This window comes from Glycine max, chromosome 19 (genome assembly GCF_000004515.6).
Source record: "Glycine max cultivar Williams 82 chromosome 19, Glycine_max_v4.0, whole genome shotgun sequence".
NCBI lineage: Eukaryota > Viridiplantae > Streptophyta > Magnoliopsida > Fabales > Fabaceae > Glycine > Glycine max.
In genome coordinates, this window is record NC_038255.2 from 558,844 (window position 1) to 584,198 (window position 25,355).

At 34.9% G+C, this 25,355-nt stretch overlaps 2 protein-coding genes across 6 annotated transcripts; both read right to left on the minus strand.

The window, feature by feature from the left end:
- Positions 1–246: 246 nt before the first annotated feature.
- Positions 247–5,320, minus strand: LOC100816455 (DEAD-box ATP-dependent RNA helicase 46). Of its 4 annotated transcripts, none has more exons than XM_014771824.3 (10): positions 5,120–5,320; positions 4,998–5,036; positions 4,091–4,398; positions 3,500–3,655; positions 3,318–3,386; positions 2,534–2,803; positions 1,995–2,345; positions 1,626–1,903; positions 1,080–1,496; positions 247–958 (listed from the first exon to the last, which is right to left on the minus strand). In XM_014771824.3, the coding sequence occupies exons 3-10, from the start codon at positions 4,382–4,384 to the stop codon at positions 490–492; spliced, it is 2,304 nt and encodes a 767-aa protein (XP_014627310.1). In that variant the 5' UTR covers positions 4,385–4,398; positions 4,998–5,036; positions 5,120–5,320; the 3' UTR covers positions 247–489. The 4 variants fall into 4 exon arrangements, with proteins under 4 accessions (XP_014627310.1, XP_014627308.1, XP_014627307.1 ...); XM_014771822.3 differs by having other exon boundaries at positions 4,091–4,436; XM_014771821.3 differs by lacking the exon at positions 4,998–5,036 and having other exon boundaries at positions 4,091–4,436.
- A 3,592-nt stretch (positions 5,321–8,912) lies between these two features.
- Positions 8,913–18,452, minus strand: LOC100815925 (DNA (cytosine-5)-methyltransferase DRM2). 2 transcript variants are annotated; one of them, XM_006603704.4, is made up of 11 exons: positions 18,296–18,452; positions 18,132–18,182; positions 17,939–17,990; positions 17,743–17,844; positions 17,270–17,369; positions 17,142–17,188; positions 12,697–12,813; positions 12,225–12,324; positions 10,846–10,937; positions 9,928–10,674; positions 8,913–9,504 (listed from the first exon to the last, which is right to left on the minus strand). In XM_006603704.4, the coding sequence occupies exons 3-11, from the start codon at positions 17,939–17,941 to the stop codon at positions 9,070–9,072; spliced, it is 1,743 nt and encodes a 580-aa protein (XP_006603767.1). In that variant the 5' UTR covers positions 17,942–17,990; positions 18,132–18,182; positions 18,296–18,452; the 3' UTR covers positions 8,913–9,069. The 2 variants fall into 2 exon arrangements, with proteins under 2 accessions (XP_006603767.1, XP_006603768.1); XM_006603705.4 differs by lacking the exons at positions 17,939–17,990; positions 18,132–18,182; positions 18,296–18,452 and adding an exon at positions 12,414–12,498 and having other exon boundaries at positions 17,743–17,783.
- Between the last annotated feature and the right edge of the window lie 6,903 nt (positions 18,453–25,355).

Sequence of the window (25,355 nt, forward strand, 5' to 3'; positions counted from 1 at the left end):
TTCTGAAAAAACATACTCCTTTTATCCCCAACGTTTTGCCTTGTATACCCAAAATCCTATCATGCATTCTCTGAGTCATGTTAAAGAAAATCTCAATTAAAACAGAAGGCTGTAGCAGCAGACGGCAACATATGATGACCCAAGAGAGCTTACATGCTGCCACTCAGAAAAGTGGAGGAATACAACATTTTAATTATAGTAGCTGAATAATTTCTTTTTTGATTGTATGGGAACAAAGAACCCGTCTCCATATAAAGTCGAGTTTTACCAAAAATAACAAACAAAACCCACAATATTCTTTACTTACTAGGTTCATCTATGCCATTTCCAGGCTTCTACAAAGCCCCTCAAAATATACATTTGCCATGAATTCCACTACCATATCCTAACTTGCTCGTGTTCAAATAACAATCCCCTTCCACATTATGTAAGAAGACCAAAACAACCTTGGCATATTTATATGTAAATGGTCTCAGGATAGCCAAAATCCTAATTGACATTTACGGGATCATCTTGACCAATCATTCCTTCTTCCTCGGGAATCATCCCTTCCTCCACTTCTCCATTGTAAGATGAATGAGATCCAGCATATCTTCCATCACCCTGGGAGGGGGGTGAGTTTCGGTGAGGACTGCGTGCACGCTGCCGTTGAGATGAAGGGGATGACTGACCTCGTCCCATCATTGATTGATGAAAACTGTAAACTGGGGAACGATCTCGAACCGCTGGGCACTTCTCCTGTCTATGAGGGCTAGGACTGCGGCTTCGGTCCCGGTTAAAGCTCTTATTGCGATCACCACCACCACCACCACGTTCCATCATTGCCTTGTGAAAGCTGCCACCTTGGGAATGTTGAGGTAGTGCAGCCCTGTCAGGACTACGACTGCGATCCCGGTTGACGCTTTTGAAGCGATCACTCCAACTAGATCCCTTGTCTGGGCTCCGACCCCTATCATTCCTATACCACAAAATAACACTTGTAAAAATTACATTAAAAACATTTAGATCAGCATTAAGAATCCTACAAAAACCCAAATCCTCTGGTAAAATAATATAAAGAGGGGATAAACAAAACTAACCTCTGGGAGTCATGGTCAAACCCACGGCCTCCACCTCTGCCAGAAGCAGCAGTCCCCCTCCCTCCATAATTAGAATCACTGCCTCTTCCACCATATCCTGCATCATTACCTCTTCCACCATATCCAGAGTCATTATTCCTTCCACCATATCCAGAATCACCATGTCCACCTCGTCCCCCAGAACCCCATCGTCTGGATCTACCCATCCCACCACCACTCCGTGATGACATATCACGAAGTTCTGGAGGTACCTTCTGGTTTGCACCTTCCAAGACTTTGATGAGATCTGAAGCATATTTAGCATCCTGGTCACCAAAGAAAGTGTAAGCTAGCCCAGTGGCTCCAGCTCTTCCAGTCCTTCCAATCCTATGAACATAATCTTCCACTCCTGTAGGGAAGTCATAATTGACAACCACCCTGCAAAATATTTATGGTCATTGTAAAATACAATGGTTACTTTTCCAAGACTAATTTCACTACAGTGGGTAAAGTACCCAACACGGGTCTCAGAATAAAAAAAACATGATAAAACAAACAATTAACAACCTAATGTCCTTGATATCCAGTCCCCGAGCAGCAACATCTGTGGCCACTAGCACAGGAGACCTCCCAGTTCGAAACTGACTCAACACATGATCCCTCTCAGCCTGGGATTTATCCCCATGAATAGCAGCAGCTCCGAAATGACGTGTCAGATTACGAGCAAGTTGATCACACATTTTCTTGGTAGAACAAAAAATAATTATCTTTGATCCTTGATCCTGTGACCGCAAAATATGTTCCAGCCGTCTTTGTTTCTCCATTGGTGGCAATACTTCAACATGCTGATATAGTAACAAGAAAAATGGCATGAGAATGAAACAAGCGGGGAAAATAAAACAGTGCACCCAAGTATAGCAGTAGCAGACATCAAACCTGAGTAATAGACTTGTTAGCAACAAGCTCATCTACATTCCCAATGTTCACCTGGACAGGCTTGACTAGCAGATCAGCTGCAATTTTCCTAACCTCCTTTGGCCATGTTGCAGTAAACATTAGAGTTTGCCTGCGATTGGGCACCTCATTCACAATTTTCCTAATTTGAGGTTCAAAACCCATATCCAGCATCCTGTCTGCCTCATCTAGCACCAGGTAAGAAACCTGATTAAGACTAATTCTTCTCATCTCAAGAATATCATTCAAGCGACCAGGAGTGGCTACCACAATATCTGCTCCACGATCAATGTCTCTCAGTTGAGGACCCTTTGGTGCTCCTCCATACAAACACTATAAAAAAATGAATAAATAAAGAGTAGCAAAACCAGCCAAGCAATCCAATGAAGAATGATACTACAAGCAATATTTGTTTAACAAACTCAAATTTGTGAGTTCATCAATAATTTCAAATGAATCCATACTGATGCATGAAAGCACAACAAAAAAATAATTTGATAAAAATAAGAACAATTACTTACTGCACATGAAATTCTAGATGATTTCCCAAACTTCATGGCTTCATCTTGTATCTGTGTTGCCAACTCCCTTGTTGGTGAAAGTACCAATGCAGTGGGGCCCATTTTGGAGTTATTACCAGAGCGCTTGAGGTGAATAAATGCTGGAATTAAATATCCCAAGGTTTTCCCTGAGCCTGTTTTAGCAATGGCAACTATATCTCTACCTTGAAGAGCAATGGGCCATGACTGTGCCTGAATTGGAGTTGGGGCTGAGAACCCAGCATTTTGTACCTAAAAAAGGAAAATCCAGGAGATTGGTTTTCTTTGGGACTTATAGAGGAGTTAATGTCGGAAGAAGCATCATCCCTCATATGCAAGCCACCAATGCTTGCTGATGCAAGGTAGCGCATGAGGAGAGGCCTCTTCTTCCGTACAGACCAAGTGGCAGACTGAATCATGACCAACAGCAGTCCCAGCCACGAACTTGGATGGTTAGGAAAGCCCTTCCAAAAACTTGGTCCACCATAAAGGGCGCTCCAAAGTCCAAACTAAATGCTAGCCCCAAAAAAGAGGGCACCACAGCGTACGACATTAGCTCCTCCCCAGGAGCAAATATCGCACCTACGACAAAAAAGTAAAGATGGCAGAAAAATTATGAGCCTGAAACTTATAAATTGGAGCTTCAGGAATCAGAGACTTGCATAAGGAAAAATTGGGTCAGATACCTATGGGAACTTTGGTATCCTCCTAACTGCCACTACTGAAGACAGACAAGAAAAGAAGAAAAGAGAATAGAAGCTGATACCTCTCTCAGAAGCTCAGATGGAAAGCCAGTTGACCCAAATGATGCAAGCGGTGGAGGCACATTGTCTCCCTAACAAAAATATGAAAAACCTCAATTAAATTTTAATTGGAGCAAAACCCAAAAATAAAGACAGAGTAATGTGATATAAGTATTTGCTATGGAATTATAATATATATACTCACAGTCACAGATATTTCATGCCGATGTCGATAAGACTCAGCAGATAGTCCAGCTCCAGCATCTGAAGCCCCATGACCTCTGACAGAAGAATTACCATTGCCAGCAACATTTGTTCCATTTGAAACATCATGAGAAGTATAACTTCCCCCTTTGGAACTCTAATACAAGATGAAATGCATGAAAGATAAGTCCCCCAAACAAACTATGATGGACAGAAATATACAATTGATTTTGAAATACTGCATTTCTTTTCCCTCTACCAATAGGATGCTTTCATTTCCTACACAACTTTAAAGCATCCATTAAAGGGAAAACACAATTAAATTCAATACACACTTTGTCTACTTAATATTTTAGTTCAATACAGCTAGCTTCATCCCATCCCCTAACTGTAGGGATCCTAATAATATCATAACAACTGATTTGAAATTAATTTCAAAAGTTGCTTAAAAATCATCGTCAATAAACCACAACCAATTGGTATAATATTACATACAAATAACTACATATCAAAAAATTCTGTAGCATAGGTCATGTCAGCTACCAAATACAAACACATTAAATACAATACAAACAAAGTCAAGCATAAATACCTGATTGTTCCGGGATCCAGCGTCGTTTGACCCACCAGTGCCATTTCGATCATACCTATCACTGAAATCAGGACTACGACCACGTTGCGACCCTTGAGATGATTGTTGAACCTGGACAGAAGAGCTGGGCACTGAAGAAAACTTTGACTGGGAAGCTGAGCTTGAGGATGGCCTCTCATACTGGGTGACATTAGTCTCAGGATTCCAAAAGTAAAGATACCCAGTCTTGCCATCCACAAGACCCCGCCATGGTTTAGGGAGTGTTGGGTCTGGTGGTGCATACCTCGGACCCATCAAAGACACAGTTGCTGTGGCAGCCATTAGCAAGGAAACCAGCAATACAATTCTAACATTAGATAATAATAAAATTAAACAAGTTAGTAATAACCTACTCAAAAATAAAAGGTAAAACTCGCTAGGAATAATTCTCAGTTAAAACATTCGGTTTGACAAGTTGTCAATAATATCAAAATCGTATTAAAATTAAAATAACATATATTGAAGTAAAAAAAACACATTCAAATTAAAACATTTGATTTGACAAGTTGTCAATAATATCAAAATCGTATTAAAATTAAAATAACTTACATTATCAACCAAATCAAACATTCATCCGTAAACCTAAATTTCATAATCCCAGTATCCACACAACACAACACGTTAACAAACCCTAATCTAAACCAACAGCACTTACAGCTACGGATTTTCACCAGGAGCCAAAAACAAATCCGAAGGAAAACTCCGAAGCTGAAAATTATCAATTGAACGCATAAAGCAAACGGTAAAATCGATTTCAGAGAACGCAAATCTAGCGAAAACAATCGCATGCAACAGCACAAATTCAATTTCCTAAAACGAAGCCCTAGATTCAATCAAAAACGCAAGCAGTGCTCGTGCGTGAGCATACCCTTAGATTTCACACTCAGATCTGGTCGATTACGGAATGCTGCACGTAAAGCACGACATTAACCTAAAAAATAGGAAGAAGAAAATAAATAACGAAACGAAACGAATCGAATCTTATTATACCGATTGAAGAGTGAGAAGTGGTTGTCGATTCTGCGAGCTAGGTCAGTGTTTCTCTCTCTCCCTCTCTCTCTCTCTCTCTGAGATTGAAACCGAATTCGGGTTCGGATTTCGGGTCGAAGAGCCTCACGGCGCGCTTGGGAAAAAATGAGGAACGAAAGTATGAGGAAGAAGAAGAATAGAGAAAATGCAACGAAAGAAAGTGGGTTATTTATAGGATTCAGAAGGTGTGTATTTATTTTGAAGGGAAAAGTGAAAGGGTTGGGTTAGGTTTGGCGTGTAACCATGGTTAGGGGTTTGAGCTTGAATTGTTTGACCATGGTTAGGTGTATGTCCTGAATGAGGGGGGAGCAAGTGGCAAGTTGTTGTTGTTGTGTTGGATCTTGTATTCAACCTGGTCAGCATTAATGCTGTGAACTATGGATATTGCTAGGTGCACCAACATCCAACATTATTGTTTGTGCATCCAGCAATTTTAATTAATTTCATAATTCGTAAGAAATATCCATATAACTCATATAGATTATATGATCCGTATGAAGCCAAAAACAAACCAACACCAGAAGTCATTAATGAAGAGCACGAAGTTTATCTCGACGATGGAAGCAGCACAGATTGATGGAGACGTCCTTAATGCCGACAGCAGGAGCACTCAACGACAATGGTGCAAAGGAAACCAATGAAGAAAGCAAGAAGAAGAAGGCACAATGTGAGGGGAAGAGGAGACGGTGCAGCATACGAACGAACGGAACAACAGTAACACAAGGAGAGGGAGGGTTTTTAAAATTTAAGTGAAGGGCATTTTTACCACTTCACTTAAATTGTTGGGTGCACCTAGCAACACCCGTGAACTATGGTTGCATTGGCCCGATCCAAGCTTTCCATTGCATTGGTCTCCTCCATCTTTTTTATTTAAGGAAAAATGCGTGTTTTGAGCCAAAAAAATAAATAAAGATTTTTTAAAATACGGTATATTTGATAAAATAATCATATTGGTGGGAAAAGAATACAAACGTCAAGGCTGTGGAACTTGCCAAGGGTGGGAAACGTCAAAAAAGTCTCACCTAGAATTAAAAATTAATTAATTAGAAAAATGGCATGCCACTTTCAATGTGACATTGATAACTATTGGATACAAAATGACAATAGTTTGCTCAACGATTTATACCAGACCCATACTTCATAACAGGGACATGCTTTAGAAGTATTTGGAAGATCTTAAAACAATAATAACTCGTCCATGGATGCTTGTGAAGGACTTTAATAAAATCATTCTTCCTTCTAAGCAACAAATGGGTGTGCAAGAAAATCTTTTTAAATACTACTTGAATTGTTGTGTACTTATTAATGTGGAGTATTTAGGCAATAAGTTCACATGGCAAATACAAAGTGTTGGGGACAGGTTGGTTTCTAAAAAGGTTATATAGAAGAATTGGTGGTCATGCTTGGCGGTTAGCGTCGAGTACATACACAACTGAAAGTGCATATGATTGGCTTCAAGGGGATAAAAGGGAATTGTAAACTATATGATCTTGGACTTGGATTTGGAAGCTAAAACTTTCGGTAAACATGCAATTACTCATATGGCAAGTCTATCATCTTACTATATTTGTTTGTAATATCCTTCTAAGTAGGGGCATTATGACTTTATCAACCTTCCCACAGGAGCATGTGGCTTAGAAACTATTGACCATTACATAGAAACTATTTGTCATTACCTATTTTGGTACCCACATTCATTTTTTTGTTTAGTCAACGTGTGGTATCTAGTTATCATCATCTCTTATTTCAAGAACAACTCGTGTGGCACACAGTGCAATGGAAAATTAAGGTTAATAATTTTTATTAAAGTTTTTTTAATAATTAATAATTTTTAATTAACTGAATAACTCTACTAATCACAATAATTAGTTAATAATTGATCAAAGAGATCAAAATCGTAAATTTGTAAAACTAGAAGGACCAAATGTTATAACTAAAAATTAGGAGAATCAAATTTGTGAATTTAGGAGAGTAAGGGGGCCAAAATTTCTATTTAGTGTAAATAATTATATAGGATGAAAAAATATTAGTCCCCCACCTTGATGAGTTTCTAAGTCTATCCTAGTCAACCGCTGAAGTGTCTAATAATCTTTATCTTGATTCAGTCATATATGTAATACCCTAAATGAATCATACCAGAATGAGAGAAATCTAAAGATTGTACAAGTATGAGACTGTACAATTGAGTATGACTTAAATGAGTTAATTGGTACTACTTATACCAACAAAATGCATCTACTTTTTGGTAATGTATTACTTAAGAACTCAACAATTAAGTATGCTTGTCTTGGAATAGTTATGAGATGGATGATCTTCTAAGAAATTTATCAGAAAATGTGAGTGAGGATAAAACATGTTGAAAAGTCTCGTGTAGGTTTGTGGGTGTGGTTCAAGGACGAATCAGACTAAAATTGGTGGGCATGTAATACCCTCGATGAATCACACCATAATAAGAGAGATTAAGAGATTGTGCATATATGAAACTGTACAATTGATGATGACTTAAAAAAAATTAATTGAAATTACTTATTCAAACAAAATACATCTACTTTTTTATAGCATGCCACATAAGTTATACACTAAAAGCAAATTTATCAACAACTTAAAGTAGACATAGGGTATTTTGAAATGTTTTAGACATAAAAATCATAGATATTGAATTTTATTTTAACTATACAATGTTACTTAGTTTTCATAATTTTAGAAATATTGTGATAAAAAACTCAAAATGAATTTTTTAAATTTTTAATTTATTTTGAGATAAAAAAGTAATATTACAAAATTTTATTGAAATAGGATTTTATTTTTTTATTTTAAAATTAAAATACAAATAAATATATTATAAAAATATGAAATAAAATGTAAAACCACCTTTTAAGTTCTTAATTGAATTCACCTTGAAGCAAAAAATTATTAAAGTTCTAAAATGTGATGATATAATATAAGTTCATTAATTTGAGACATCAACAACGATAATTACAATCAATGTAGGAAGTCACTTTTCTACCTTGATTCACCAATGTAAAAAAATATAGAAAAAGCAAGTTTTTAAATCGTTTTATTACTAACATAATACACAAAATTAAAAATTTAGATGATAAATTTTGTGGACCGTTGAATTTATCTTGAAATTCGTGCAACAAGTTAGACAGACAACCAAACATGCACTAGAATTTGTGTAGTATTACATTACAACATTGATAATTGTAAATAGAAATCCATGATTTAAACCCTCCAATACAATAATTTTTTTTTTCTGTAAACAAACTGCGAATACGCCAAATGCTTCCCTGATCTGCAAACGAGGGAATACAAGAAAAGGCACTAATCTCTACTAAAACTCTATGTCCGAAGGCTGTTTCAATAAATTTCATCAATTTTGCCCTTGAAGATTCCATATAAACTTGTACTTTAGAAACTAAAGATACCCCGAGTGGGTAAAAACCAAAGAAAACAACACTAAAGAATGCAAGAGACAACACGATTAATCTTGCTCTTGCCAAACAACAGTCATCTCAGAGCATCTATTTGAAAGGAAAAAAATTGAGCCTTTTGAGGTCAAATACCACCACGAGACCAATTAAATGACTGGTCAAACACAGTTGCTGCTATTCACAGTGTTGATTAAATCATAAAGATAAATTTGGAAGAAAAAAAAAACAGCATCGCAAGGATCATTTAGTAGATTCCTCCACCATGTTTGAATGTACTGACCCGCATAGGTATTAATAAAATAGTAACCTGAAATCAGAAATTTTAAGATAATTTTTTTATTTGAAAACGTTGCCCTTCTTTGGCAATAAAAATGGAATGAGAAGTATCTGTCTCTAATGTTTCAGGTTTATATACGAAGATCCTAATTATTTGGACGAAAGACAAAACCGCAGAAAGGGGTTTCTTTGGACAAAAATTTATCGATATTTAGCTGACATATTTTTTACTAAGTCTAGAATCCTAAAGTAATCAAAGAAGAGAGAAGATTCTTTTCCCTCCAGTCCATCCCGGCTGACCCTGTTGCTACCAGCCAGATTATTACATGGACTGCCACCAACAATTAGATCAAAACCACCAAATGTGCTCATCAGCTGCTCCAAGCGATCACCGTCTAGCTCCCTTACATCGTCAATGTCATATAGATTACCTTTCTGATTTGTTTGCTCCCACCAACTTCTAACAATATTCCTATTCACTTCTGATTTTTCAACAGACACAACATTCTTGAGAGGGATGCCGAGCCGATGAAGAGCTACCTCTGCCCCACCAATTCCAGAAAAGAGAGAAAGAAGATTGATACCATTAGGATACATCTCCTTCAGAACTGACAAGTGGTATGCCACAGTGTCAACCTGAAATAAACTGAATCAAGTAAGGAAAGAGAAATTTACACGGAAACATCAATGCATTAACCACTAGTTTCATAGAAAAGAAAACATGCTGAAACTGCATATGATTTCACTTTGACAACATTATTCTTAATACAACAAACAAAGCCATTGCTGAGGTCTCAACATAAATGTCGCCATAGTGTTCTGCCAAAAATCAATATATTCTTTATCGAGGTAAGAGGTTATTTACATATAAATCATTTTAAAATGGTTCTTTCTATTTTTCTTGGTCTTCCTCTACCTGATTAATCTGAATATGCCTAAATATTAAAACATTACTGAATAGTTCCAAGAGATATTACATTTATTTATGAAAGTAAACACATCCAGAAGGATCTTTATGGAGGCTACATTATTATATAGGAAGAGGTAGAATTATCATACCTGGAATGAATTACCAAGTGACTTGTATCTGTCAGTCCTACTTATTCCACCTCCTCTGGTGTGGTTCCTTGGGAAGCCCAGCAGCGTTTCTACTTCATCAGGCTCTAATGGAGCAACCTTATTCCTTCCCACCCAAACCAAATTCCATTTCCTACACTGATGAAGAACAAACTTCTGTACACTTTCAGGTGGATCTTCATCATAGATTTCTACAGCTTTCCTAATTCTTTCTGTTAGTTTTGCACTGCCAATACATGTTTGCAAACAATTAAGCTTGGTCCTAGTATCCCATGAAGGCCACCACTTCTTTGTTAGGGGAAAAGCCTCGTGTATTGTGCGCGGTGGAAGTGGTAGAAGTGGGAACCTATTTTGGATGGGGAGATTGTGAATATATCCCCTTTTCCTGGCTGCAGCACAGAAAAACTTTGAATCTACAAACTCGGGTTGAACATCATACAAGAATCTTGAAATTGTTTGCCAAACACCTTTCGGTGCTAAGGCTACATTCTCATAATAGAAGTAAGGAGGCCCAATGGCATCTTCTGGAATCCTTCTGTGTGTTATGAAGCTCGACTCTGTAGGTACACCAAACCCAATCATTGGGTTTGGAAGATGAAGAGCTTCATCTTCCTCATCATCATCTTCATTGAGGATTTTCTTCTCACATCCCCTAGGCTTTTTCCTTCCCAGCACTTCATAATCATAAAATCTTCGTTTATTGGACTTAGCATAGTCATTGTATTGTAACTGTAAAAAAAACATTAAAATAACATAAACATGTGACAGATAAATGAACGGGGGGAGGAGGAGCAACAGATGGATGATGCTAGATAATTCGAAGGAAAAAATTATCGAAAATTAAATGCATTAAATTTCTATTTTATTCATCCCAAGATACCAATATGGCTACATTGCTACCTTTTCTTCAGGAGGCAGAAGAGCATCCTCAGCCTTTGCCATTTGAGCAACACCTATAAAATCTACCAATTCTTCAAGTGAGGCATTTGGGCCTGCAGTATTTCATTAGAACAATGAGCCAAGAAAATAGAGTAAAAAGTTCATAAACAGAAACCATGTAAACTTGTGAACACAAACAAACAAGAGGCCGTGTGAGGTTATTATTGTAGTTGACCACGTTAATTTGATTAAAATGATATTTGGAAAAACACCAAAATTTAGGACCTGTTAATTTATTATACAAGCTTGACAAATGTGTTAAACAGTGTCATTCTTTAGAGATAATAATAAAAGACATGATCTGATTCTCGTATAATGATCTATAGCCATTACATCTGCATGTAAAAACTGATTATAGAGTTAGCAATTAAATCATTCTTGGCTAGAAGTAATTGCAGTATATTCATAAGGTGATTGTATATAAGAAGATTTTCATCATCTATTATCCACAATAATGGTGGTCCAAACTGATGAATTTGTCTCTGCTCTAGACATTGAAACAGGTAATCTTCACTTCAGGCAAGGGAAAAAACTACTAGGCACATATGTTCTGTTCACTATCTTGAGGATACAATCGTATAAAATGCAGATTTGATATGCATTCAGCAGGTAGGAATCAACTGAGACATTCAAAAAGTTAGTACTGTGGCAGAGAATGAGGAGACGCTATCCTGAATAACCATGTGAAATGAGAGTGATGAAAATGATGGATAGCATTGATTCATTAAAAAGATTCCAAGAATAACTTCAAAACCATGGTCATGCGGGACTAGTTGATCCTGATCTCCATGGAACTAAAAGTATTGGACCTTTCAAAAAGGCTATGGTTGAATCTTCATAAAGCTGGACACCTAGCTAAAGCTTATTATATAATACAAGGTGTTTAGATGACCATGCTTGTTCTTCATTCTTCAAGCACTCATAATCACATTTGGAACTACGAGTATTCAAATTCCAATCAAAAGCGTTTAGTATGACTAAATCAAACATTGGGAATTACAGCATGAAGTGTTCATCCAGAAAAAGCTTTCAGGGACGCACTTTAGAAATGTGACAACAACTTGTGCTAAGAGTGCATATAAAATATCCAACAACTTACATTAAATAGAATGTCAATCCTTAAACCTAGGAAACAAAAATAATCGAGCCGCAATATTTTTTTGGTCTAATGGCTCAATTGTCCAAGGGACACAAATTAAGGTGCTCAATATCAATTGAAGATAATGAATCATAGTATCATACAACAAGCAACAATATTAAAATAAATTTCTATCATTTTTTGCAAAAATAACAAGCTAACAACTCAAGCCATACATATGAATGCATCATACAAAACACACCTAATCTTTCTATGGCAACTAAAGCTTCCTCTTGTTTGTAGCCCATTTTCACCAAAGACCGTAAGGTATCATCATTCTCAGACATAGTTTTTGCAATTTCCTACAAAAAAATATCAAATAAAATAAGCAAGCTGTTTCTCTTAATACATAACCTGCACCTATATTGTTTCCTAGTAAGGAATTCCAGACCTCCCATAAATGTTTGTAAAAGCAAGTGGAAGCATGATGACATTTCATTGTTCTTTGAAGTAGGAAAATGAAATTGTACAAGTCCCTACAATGCCCAACAAAGAAACATAAACCATCCTAATCTGTTTCATGTTTGAAAATGATTACATGCCACATTTCATGTCCTATAGCACTAGCAGAAACCATCGCAGTAGATGACACTAAAGGCCGAAAATAACAAGATAATAAGATGAATCAGATCATACAGTCTAAAAAAAATCAAAGTGCAAAAAGAAGAGATTACTTCATCATCAGAAAAAATATCAGTATCAGAGAAATCATCCCAAGAGCTCCCTGCATTCTCTGAAGAACAAGGATCTGGCTCAATTCGCTGCTGTGGTTGGGGAGAACTTTCCAGAGCCTGCAAATATGAAAACAAAAATACCAAAACCAAGACATGTGTAAGTGTAACACAATAGTCAATCTTATAATATGCAAATGGTATATTAAAGATGTCAGAAATAAGTCTAAAGATGTCAGTAGAACAAAAGAAACAAAATGACATAGGTAAATGGTTAAAAAAGGAGCAATTATATGCACAAAAGAACCACACAGATCACTTGTTGAGTTTGGTAAAATATTATTGCAAATGTATTAAGGCACTATTATAGTTGTAGAAAGAATTTACCATCCCAGTACCCAAATTTCCATATTACCATTTTTAGGGTGATCAAGCTGCTCAATTAACCCCACCTATACATCTTACACAACTAAAGAGTTGAGACAAAATTAGTAGAAGCAAAATTGCAATCATTGAAAGATTAAAATAAGAAACTGTTATTTTCTTCATAAGAGGAAAGAATCATAACATGTAAATGAAATCAGTTTAAAAATTTAAATGCATAATTTTTTTAGAAAGCATTTTCCTCTAAGTTTGAAGAATAAATATACAGCCATCAGTCTTTTGCCTTATATTTCATACAATATAAATTAAAACTGCTATTTTTTTTACACAAAGATACACAATTTTATTTCATTTCATGAACTAATATCATTGCAAATTGACTGCAATGACAAGTCTGCTAAAAATATGCAAAATTAGGAAGCGTAGATGCATAGTTATCAATCTCAAATAGCAATATATGTAGTGGCCAATTCCTAAATTGCTACTGCAGGATAGCAGTAAGTGCAATGACTGCTAGTATAATACAAACCAAAAAGAATATAGTATATGCTACACATATAAATACTAGAATGTTCTTCAAGAACAGATTTCAGGAGGAAGATTGGGTGAGGCCCAAACTAGATGGGGTCAGATTTAGAGCCATTGGACAGCAACACAATGTCAGATTGTCGGAGCCATTTAATGAAAAAGAAATAAAGGCTGTTGTGTGAGAATGCAGGAGCGACAAGAGCCCCGGACCAGATGGCCTTAGTTTCAAATTTATTAAGGAGTTTTGGGAAGTTATCAAGGCTGATGTGCTTCGGTTCATGGATGAATTCTTTGTTCATGGAACGTTCCCGAAGGGGTGCAATACCTCATTCCTTGCTCTCATTCCTAAGGTGAATGATCCGTTGAACCTAAATGAATATAGGCCTATTTCTTTAATAGGTAGCATATATAAAATTGTGGCCAAGGTGCTAGCGAGGAGGATGAAGGGGGTGCTGCCATTAATAATAGATGAGAGACAAACTGCATTCGTCGAGGGCAGACATTTGTTACACAGCACCCTTATAGCAAATGAAGTAATTCATGAAGCAAAGAGAAGCAACAAGTTGTGCTTGGTGTTTAAAGTAGATTATGAAAAGGCCTATGATTCAGTCTCCTGGAATTTCTTGTAGTACATGTTAAGGAGGATGGGAATCTGCGATAGATGGCTATCATGGATTGAGGGCTGCCTAAAATCCGCCTCTATCTCCATATTGGTAAATGGTAGCCCTTCGTCTGAGTTCATTCCCCAAAGAGGTATAAGACAAGGGGACCCACTAGCTCCCCTTTTATTTAATGTTGTTGTGGATGGACTCAATGGACTGCTGAGAGAAGCAACAGAGAAAAACATGTTTCAAGGTTTCCTAATGGGAAGAAATGAAGTGGAAATTAGTATCTTACAGTATGCAGATGATACGATTTTCTCTGGGAAAGCATCCATGAAAAATGTCAATGCGATCAAGGTGATTTTGAGAAGTTTTGAACTTGTCTCAAGCCTCAAAATTAATTTCTCAAAGAGTAGTTTTGGGGCAATTGGGATGTCGGAGATATGGAAGGTGGATGCTGCTAGGTATTTAAATTGCAGTCTATTGGCCATACCTTTCCTTTACCTGGGTATCCCGATTGGGGCAAACCCAAGGCATAGTGATGTTTGGGATCCTATTGTCAAGAAATGTGAGAGAAAGTTGGTGAAATACTTTCATTTGGTGGAAGGGTCACTCTCATAATGTCAGTTCTAAATTTTGTTCCTATCTACTTCTCTTTTTTCAGGGTTCCCAATAAAGTTTTGGACTAGCTGGTGTGGATACACAGGCGGTTTCTGTGGGGTGGAGGAATGGAGCAAAAGAAGATAGCATGAGTAAAGTGGGAGTCAGTGTGTCTACCAAAGGAGAAAGGGGGAATGGGAATCAGGGATTTAAGGAAGTTTAATTATGCACTCCTCGGAAAGTGGAGATGGAAGCTTTTCCATAACCAAGGGGACTCAAGGATACTGATTTCAAAATATGGTGGATGGCGGATTTTGGATGGGGAAAGAAGGGGCAGCAGTGAATCAGCATGGTGGAAGGACATCAATCTCATAACTCATTCCGGTGAAGATGGCAACTGGCTAGATAAAGGGATAAAATGAAAAGTGGGGTGTAGAGCAAAGGTCAAATTTTGGGAGGATGGATGGAAGGAGGATGGAGTATCACTTAAGTTGAAGTACCCTAGACTTTACTCTATTTCCTACCAGCAACAACATGTCATACAGTAGATGGGAAGTTTCACAGCTACAGGCTGGGAGTGGGATTTTCAATGGAGACGGCAACTTTTTGATGATGAGATAGATATGGCTGCAAAGTTCTTGGAAGAATTAGAAGGTATCAACATTCACTCGGATCGAGAAGACAAGTGAATTTGGAAGGAAGATGCATCTGGTGTATACACAGTGGGGAACGCGTACAAGATGCTTATGACAGACCACAATGATGAAAATCAGGATGGTGCTTTTACTGTGCTGTGGAAGGTAAAGGTCCCTAGTAAAGCTTTTTTCTTCACGTGGAGACTAATCAGGGGCAGACTGTCAACTAAAATGAATCTACGCAGGAGAAATGTGGAAATAAATGATCCCACATGCCCATTCTGCAAAAATAAAGAAGAGGATGCAGCACACCTTTTCTTTAGTTGCAGAAAAATTCTACCACTTTGGTGGGGATCAATATCGTGGACAAACATTTCAAGAGCATTTCCGCAAAGTCCGAGACAGCACTTCCTCCAGCATGTGTTTGGGAGGGATACTAGCATCAGTTTTCAGAAATGGCAGTGCTGGTGGATCTCCTTGACATGGAGCATCTAGCAGCATCGAAATAGGATTGTTTTTGCAGATGAAAGCTTTAATGCTAGTAAGCTGCTGGAGGATGCTATTTTCCTATGCTGGACTTGGTTAAAAAATTTGGATAAAGGTTTCAACATACCTTTTCATCACTGGTCCAGTAATATGAGGGAGGCATTTTGTGATTAGGGTGGGATAACTCTAATTGTGGGTAGTTTTGGGCCAACTATATTGTTAGAATTATGGTTTCTTAATTCATGTTATATACCTTGTATTAGGGCACCATATTACTGCTCAAATTGGCCTCCATGTGTAAATTTCACAGTACAACTTGTACTGCTTTATATATAATACAATATTACCTTCGCTGATTAAAAAAAATATATAAATACTAGAAAGAATAACCAAAATTAAAGAAATTCAAGATGAATAAAAAGTCACACTGTACACAATCACACACCATCAATCTAAGAGCATTAAAACATTGTGATGAAATATATAAAAAATGATGATGGCGAAATTAATAGAAAAAGAATATAATAAATTAGATAAAAATTAGCAAAATGAGATCTGGGCAATCTAAAAGAAGAACAGAACACATGAAAAAACAGCCCTATAAAGTGTGAAGGATCAAAAGTCGAAACAGAGGTAACTTTTTGTGGAATATTTTACCCGAAAATACCCCAAAAAACAGAGTTCCAGGGGTAAAAATAGGTTATTGAAGGATATATCATGGTAGCGCCGCTATAGAGCCATAGCACATGAAAACCCACTATTTTGGCCACTAATAAAAACCATTCTGCAATTTGAATCCCATTGCAGTCCATGGCCACTCAGTTCCACCAATCAGCTATAGTGCATTATTGACTGCTATGGGTAGATGTATGCAACCTTATGCTTGCATGCAGAGAGACTGTTTTCAAAATTTGAACTTGTGGCCTCCAAGTCACAAGATAGCAACCCTAACCATGCTACAAGGCTCACCCTCTCCAGATTAGACAGGATGGCCCAAAAAAAATTAACTACCCATGAAAACCAACAATGATTCACAATTCATCATGTAGATTGTAAGATGCTAATGACTCCACGATATGGAAATGGAACTGTTTATTAATTTAGAAAAAATGAGGCAAGACAACTACAGAAGAGAAAATTGGTTATAATTCAATAATAGCTCAAAGAGACAAGGTCACAACAATGCTCAAGACTTATGAAAACATCAACTCACCTTGTATGAGAGAAGTTCTTCAAGTAGTTTATCTTCATTTTCTTCACCTGGATATTCATCAGAGCAATATTTATTTGTGAACTTTATGAATCAAATCTATATTTAAATAGAGTAAAGAAATGCTTTACCATATTCCTGAATTACTTTAGAAACCATTTCTCTAGAAAATCCCATGTTGACGAAGTGGTCAAGTACCTTGGAATTAGCCAAAACTGCAGACGAGCTTGCCTGAAGGGGGAGAGAATAGGACATTAGTAGCTAAAAATTAATGCATGTATGAATTACAAAAAATCTAAACAGTAAAATAGACATTATAAATGAAAAATAGTTTTGTATGGTTTCAATTCGAAAGGTTTATTTTCTTTTTTTGCATTGACCTGCAAGGTTAGTTTATCATTTTGGTTTATCATGGTTAGTTGGTTATCAAGTACGCCAGCAACAATAGGAATTAGAGAAGGCCAAAAGCCCAAAAGAAAAACTTATAGTTGCCAAAGACAATGTATTTGCATTATCTTAAACTTTCTTGTTATATATCCTCAGAATTCTTAATATTCAACCACTCATAACATAAAGAAAAAGAATAAAGTGTCTAAAAGCTTACCTCTCCAGCATCCCCATTAGGAAGGGTTAAACACGAAGATGAAGAGTTATAGTTCTCAATTTCAAGCTCATCATCAGTATTCCAATCAAAATCATCTCCTCCCTGCCAATCAAAATAAAAAGGTTATTTTGAACCACATATTCTCCCAAAGAAAACTAACAATGAGGACACGTAAAGAAACAAAATATGCTCATACCATCTTCAACCTCTCTCAGCTTCTTCTTCGCAGAATACAAGATATATTTAGGCTGCCCAAGCACATAAGTAAGAGAATTAGCATCACACAAAAACTGAGCTAATCAAACACAAACCTAAAATCATGCCAAACCCTAAACAAACGAGTTCATCACCGATTACAAATTCAAACAACACAGAAGAAATTCACAAACCACAATTGGAATCCTAACGGTCTGAGAATGCAGGAGCGTGAATTCCTACCTCTGCACAAAACACACAAAAAAATGCACGTCAACTCAAATTCAACCTCGTAAAATTACACAAAATTAAACAAAAATAAATAAAGAAGTAAAAGAGAGAGAGAGAGAGATCAAACCCTTCTTCGCATACGAATTTCGCGAAGAAGAAGAAGAAGAAGAACTCGCTAGTGGTGCGAGTAACTCACGAGAGAGAGAGGGTTTTGAAATTTGTAGAAACAGACTCAGACAGAATCAAGTCCCTGAATCAGGTACAATGCAGCATGGAAAAAACTTTCCATACTCGCGCACTTTTTTCCGTGGGAATTTCTCTGTTCCACTCTCGCTGGGGACACGTTAATCAGGGAAATCCGACGGTTGGGGGACACAGAGTTTCTCACCAATCAGCACGTGTTTTGATCTGAACCGTTTGATTGCAACACCAAAGGAAATGGAATGGAAAGAAAATAAGAGGGAACGGTGTGATGCGCGAGTATGATTAAGAAATCATACTCGATAGAGTGAGTCAGGTGAAAAAAGTTGCCTTAGTGATAAGGATTTTTGACATTGATGTTACTCCACAATAACCATTTATTCTATTCTTTTAAAATATAATAAATAAATCATTAATTTTATTCTTTAAATATTTTTTAATGGCTTTAAAATAAAAAAGTAAATAAATAATTCTTTAGCATTAGAAGTTTGTTTAAATTGGTCTTTTAAATTTTAATATTAGTCAAATGTATTTTTTTTTATGTTTTTGAAAATTTTATTTTAATTTTTATTTTATTTTACATTAGTAACATTTAACTTCACCAGTACTTTAAATTTTAAAAAAATTAATCAAACATAGTGAAATCTAAGTGTCATCACTGTCTTTATTTTGTTTTAAAAGGTTAAACAACAAAAAAACATCATCTCTTTATTTTGTTTTAATTATGCTTACATTTTAAAGGACAATGGTGTGTGGCTAGCGACACGGAGGGCGGCGTGTAATGATGTTCAAGGGGAAAGAACAAAATAAAGATAGTGAAGATTTTTAACCTTTATTATGTTAAACAAACAGAATTAAACATTATTAATGAAAAATAAAAAAATATTAAAATAAATTTTTTAAAATTTAATGTATTAAAATAAAATAATACTAAAACATAATAGACTAAAAATGATATTTAGTCATGAAAATTCAACACTTTAAGTATTATTTGTATAATTTTATTATTTTAAATACTATTTAAAAATAAGAAAATAATATATTAGGACAAAATAAATTATTTGTTGTATTATAAATTAGAATACATAATTTAATTTTTAATTAAATATTTTAAAATGTACTTTTTATATGGTCTTTTTTATAATAAGTTAAACTTTTTATGACATAATTACATAAATATTACAAACTATTTTTTTTATATTCTTATATGAGTATTTTTTTTATTTGCTTATCTAATCCAATATTTTTATTTTAGTTTTATTTTATATTAAGTTTTAATCATTTTTTTAAATGTTGATAGTTTGAAATAGTTTTATATTGCAATTTGAATCATTTATATATGTATTCAAAATATAATTTACATAATTAAAAATAGTTAATAACATGTTTATATCTTATAGGTATGAAAGTGATTGTTTTCTTTCGACAGGACAACAACCATCATTGAGAAAGTCGTTCAAATTACTTGAAATAATGTGAAGCTTGCATTTTTAGCGAACCTCAAGCATCTTTTTGTGATAAACTACTAGGCAATAAGTAATATCTTCTGATATTGAGAAATTCAATTTGCTTGCTCAAAATCTTGTTTGTATAGAGCCATGACAATAGAATTTTACTAGAATAATGTTGTACTAGAGGACTTTTTAGGAGGGAGAATATTTTTAATAGGAGATTCTAAATTGAAATCTTAGATCACTTTGTGATAGATTCGTGTTATATATTTTTACCTGTTTATATATCTCATTTTAAGATTTTAGATAATTTTTTTAGTAGATCTCATATGAATCCATTTTTAAATATTATTTTTAAATATTTATTAAATTAAATACAATTAATTAAATAAAAATGTAATTATATACAATTAAATTTAATTAATAAAACACTTAAGAAAAAAAATTAGAAATATTAAAAAATACGAAAATTAGCATAAATTTAATTCTCATCCACCCACCCCTCATTTTTCCCACTTTGCTTCTTCTCTCCTAACCCACCCCCTCATCTTCCCCACTTCTTTTTCTCTTCTTCTTCTTCCCCCTTCCCCTCCTCTGCCCACCCTTTCTTCTTCCTCCCTTCCCCTCCACCGGCATTACAACCAGCAAGCAAAACCAAATGCAACAACACTACATAGGCTCAAATATGCATAAGCACTTTTATGCTAAGCTACAGAGGAATTTATTAACTATATGAATTTTGGCTTGCCAACTGCAATACTGAGGCCTCTATCTAGTCAAATTGGCAACATAGAGTGGATAGGTGTTGTCCAATTAAAAATGCAACCAAACTTAAATTAAAGACATGTAGGTAGTTTCAATTCAAGACATTTTAATGATCTATGTAAGGAATAAATATAGACCAATCCAATTAATTAACATAATGAAGTAATTCTGAGAGAGGAAGAACCCCCCAATCCATTTTGGTCCAAATATTCTTATTTACAACCCACTATGGTCCTACACTCCTTTCAAAGCAAATGTTAATTTATAACCAAGTCCCCATACTTTTTTTTATGTGCCCAACTAGACCGTCATGTGAAATGCTAAAGTTGAGCTGAAACTGAAGACATTTGAAACAAAACTGCAGCCATGTATTATAAAAGGCTATAGTCATGGCTAATGACTTTGATTTCAAATTAGGGAAAGCTGTGTTCAGAAACCACAGAACATCATAAAGGAACTCCCTCTGTTAATTAGCTTAAATTTAATGACAAGGTTTAATACATAGGGTTTAAAAAACTTAAAACAAAACCACAACCAACCCCTATTTTGATCAACAAAAGAAAAATAAAAACTTACAGACCCCCCACAGTCCAAAATCAATTTCCCTTTACAAAGAGAATCAAAAGAAGAAGAAAAAAAGCTTAAAGGAAACAAAGAACACTAAGTAACCTTTGGAAGTAGGAAGCTCCTTGCCATCCTTTTTATAATACTCCCGAATAAAGACCAATGTTTTCCCTCTGAAAGCTGAAATCATCAAAAAAAAGTTTGCTGAAAAATTTGCATTCCAAGAACAACAATTATACTAGGTTGATTTATGTTTTCCAAAATCGGGATACACGAAGTGGACCAATTGGTACATGCCTTCATGGTCAAAAATATATGAAATGCTTTTTTCTAGTTTGAAAGTTCATTATATATTTTGGATTGTTTTGTGACTCTTCCAATCTTGTTGTTTTGGTTCTGAATTTATCTCAGATTTAATTTCTTGGGAGATTCAAATATTTGCAATGTTTCCTACTTGATTATGAGAGACAAACTAAAAAATTTATGGCATTTGACTAAAGGATTTGAACTTATGGATGCCAACAATGACTTCTTTATGGTGAATTTTGACATAGAAGAAGATAAGATGAAGGTAACTTTAGGTGGATCTTGAATGATTTTTGCCACTATTCAGTCGTAATCAAATCATGTTTTAATCTTATCTTATTTAAATGATAGAAATTTTTAATAAAACATAGAATATTTGTTAATTGGAGGTATTGATTCGGGGTATCTTCGTGCTATGTTGATCAAGTTGGACTTTCATATTCAATTTGTTAATTGGATGTGATGTGTGTGTGACATCAGTCAAATTCTTTGTGAATGTTAATGATGATGTAGTTGGCCCAATAACACCTGGTAGGGGCTTGAGACAAGGTGACCCCCTTTCTCCTTATTTGTGTTGAAGGTTTATCTGCACTTATCAAGGATACAAAGGGAGGTGTGAGTTGCATGGGGTGAAAATGTGCAGGGGGCTCCTATTAAATCTCACTTACTCTTTGCATATGATAGATACCTATTTTTCAAAGCTAATGATAGTGAGGCAATGGTGGTCAAGAGGATTCTTCAAGAATATGTTGTTGCATCAGGTCAGTTGGTGAACTTACACATAAATATAAGATTACCTATAACAAGAATGTGGAGGTATGTGTGAAGTCTGTTGTTACACATATTGTTGGGGAGAGTGAAGGGGGTGGAGGTGGAAAGTATTTGGGTTTCCCATTTGTGGTTGGAAGAAATAAAAAAACATTTTTAAATTCATTAAGATAGAGTGTGGAAAAAAATAAATTCTTGGAGTGGGAAAGTGATGTCTATGGGGATGAACTTTTTGTATGAGTATTTTTCAAATAGCTCAATCTCTAGGGGATGAACTTCAATATATGGTGAACTCTTACTGGTAGGGATCAAGTAGGGGAGGAAGAAGAGGAATTCATTGGTTGACTTGGGATAAATTATGTGTGAAGAAGGAGCAAGGATGGATGTGGTTTCAAAATCTATTTGCCTTTAATTTGGCCATGGTAGGAAAACAAACACGAAGAATTATGTCTATGCCAAATGTTTTTCCTTCTAGACTTTTCAAAGCTAAATAATTCCCAAGAGGGGACTTTATGGGAGCTACATTAGGACATAACCCATATTTTACATGGCGAAGCATTTTCTCTTCTAAAATGGTCATAAAGGAAGCCTATAGATGAAAGCTAGGTAATGGCACAAGCATTGACCTATGGAATCAACCTTGGTTGAGAAAGGAAGAAAATCTAAATGTTGAGACTCCTATCATTGATGGATTAGAACATTTGAAAGTGAATGATTTAATTGATATTCCAAATGCAAAATGGAATCTCAGATTACTTAATCAAATTCTTGACATGAGAGATGTGCAAGCTGTCTTACTAGTCCCTATGATGGATATCACAAGTCATGATGCTATGGTCTGAAGACATTCTTCTAATGGTCATTATATTGTAAGGAGAGATATAGTTATATCATGGGAAGCTTGGTAATTTGGAACTTGGATATTCCTCCTAGGGTGAGACTGTTCCTTTGGAGACTATGCTATGGTTGTCTTCCTACTAATGCTTCTTGTTGTGTCCACTTTGTGAGAATGGGATTGAAAATGCATTCCATGCATTTGTTACTTGCCAACATAGCAAGCATTGCTGGGGAAGAATCAGCCTTATCAATCTCGTCCATGACCTTAAGTTTCAGGTGGAGAACTTTGTGAGCTTGTTCTTTAAACTCTTCCAAATGTTGTCAAAACAACAAAGAAATTAAAGAGGGTGGCAAAGATGTTGTGGATTATGTGGCACCGGAGGAATGAAAAAGTCTGTAACAAGTGTCAAGATGGTTCAGTGATTATTCTAACTCTAGGATGCTACCCTAACCATTAGGACATTCATTGTTCAATAGTTGATACCATACCATTTTGACCTCAATAGCGGTCCCTACCTTCATTCTGCAACGTAGCATATATACTATAACTTTTCTTCACACAATAAATCATACTTTATTATATGATTGTTACCTCAACTCATCAGACAATACAACTATTTATTTCTAGTACATCTCTCAAGCTTTTGACAGAGAGAATCTTTGATTTCAGATATACATACTATCATCACAACATTTATCTCAATTTATTTTACACGAATTATTTATTTATTTTTAATGTCAAATTATCTCAAACAAAAGGATAATTTTGCTCAGTAATAAAAAGTCTTAATTTTTTTGTAAAAAAAATTGCAAGAAGAATTTCTTATAAAAAAAAGTATTTCAAATACATTATATAATTTATGAGCATAAACTTATATGCTTTTAGGCCTTGAGGCTTATCATAAATAAACTTAATTATTTAATTAAGTAATATTTTATAAACTAACATCTGATGATGAAATTATTTTTTTATTTGATACCATTTTTCTAGCGTTGGCCGAATAATACTCTTGGCTACACCAAAATAAATAAATTATTATTATTTCCAAATATCAAATTACTTGTTTTTAAAAATACTTTTCATTAGTTTTAAATATTTAAATAAATAGCTTTGTAAGTGAAGATATTTTTTCTTGATATTTTAGAATTAGTTGGCGGAATAATACACATATACGTACATATATAATGAAATGATAAAATCATTTTTTGTACTGTAAAAATATCATTTATTATTACTATCATTTTTAAAATATGCTAAAAATATAAACATAGGAGATACCAAATAAGGAAAAATTTTCACCGTGTTCTCCTTTTTCTTTAGATAGCCGCAAATATACTACCCAAAAATCAACATGTTATATTTCCATATTTGACAATAACCACCAATAATCATCAATAATCATGAACCACACACAATAATCAGTAAGCATTATGAAAAAAAATAGCATCACCCACAATATCTCAAGAAAAAAATATTAAGAGAATCATCATCCCCAACAAATATTACATGTGAGAAAAATTATGCCAAAAATAACACATATTATATGAACTTTTGAAAAAATAATTTTGTTAAGATTATAGATTTTGTAAATAAATAGAAATTAAGTTTTTGTTAAGGAAAAAAAATATTATACTATCATGTATTTTTTATGAAGTAGGAAATTTTTCTAACATTTTGTTTTCATATTTATTTACTTAATCTCATTTTAAGGATTGTTTTATTAGTGAACCCAATTTGCTGATTTAAAAACATCTATCTATTTAAATTATGATGTGGCCAAGTTTGGGCCTTGACCGCTTCTATAGTCCTTAACGTCGACTTTTCTTTGTTAGCATTGATCATAACAACATGGATGAAATGAAGACTTCACTTAGGCTGGTGTTTCCCACAAAGTACAAATTACCAATGGGAGGCACCACTTAAGTTGATGTCTCCCACATCCACAAGTAAAAAATCACCAATTCTTGGTAAATAATTTTCAAATCACCTATTTCTGGTAATAACTTTTTGAATAAGGCTCATTTACGTAAAACAAAAAAGTCGATTTTTGGAGAGAACACGGACGAAAAAAGTTTTCACTAAGTGTTCCAATGGAGACCTTGAAGTAGTATTTTACTTACTTGATGATGGAAGGTGGTTTATTTAAGTAAGTAGAATGGAGTAAAAAAAGATGAAGAGAAAGTGGGAGCAAAAGTCACAAGAATGGAAACTATAATATCATGACGAATCACACTAGAAAGAGAGATATTCAAAGGCTATGCAAGCAAGTATGAGACTGTATAATTGTTGATGAC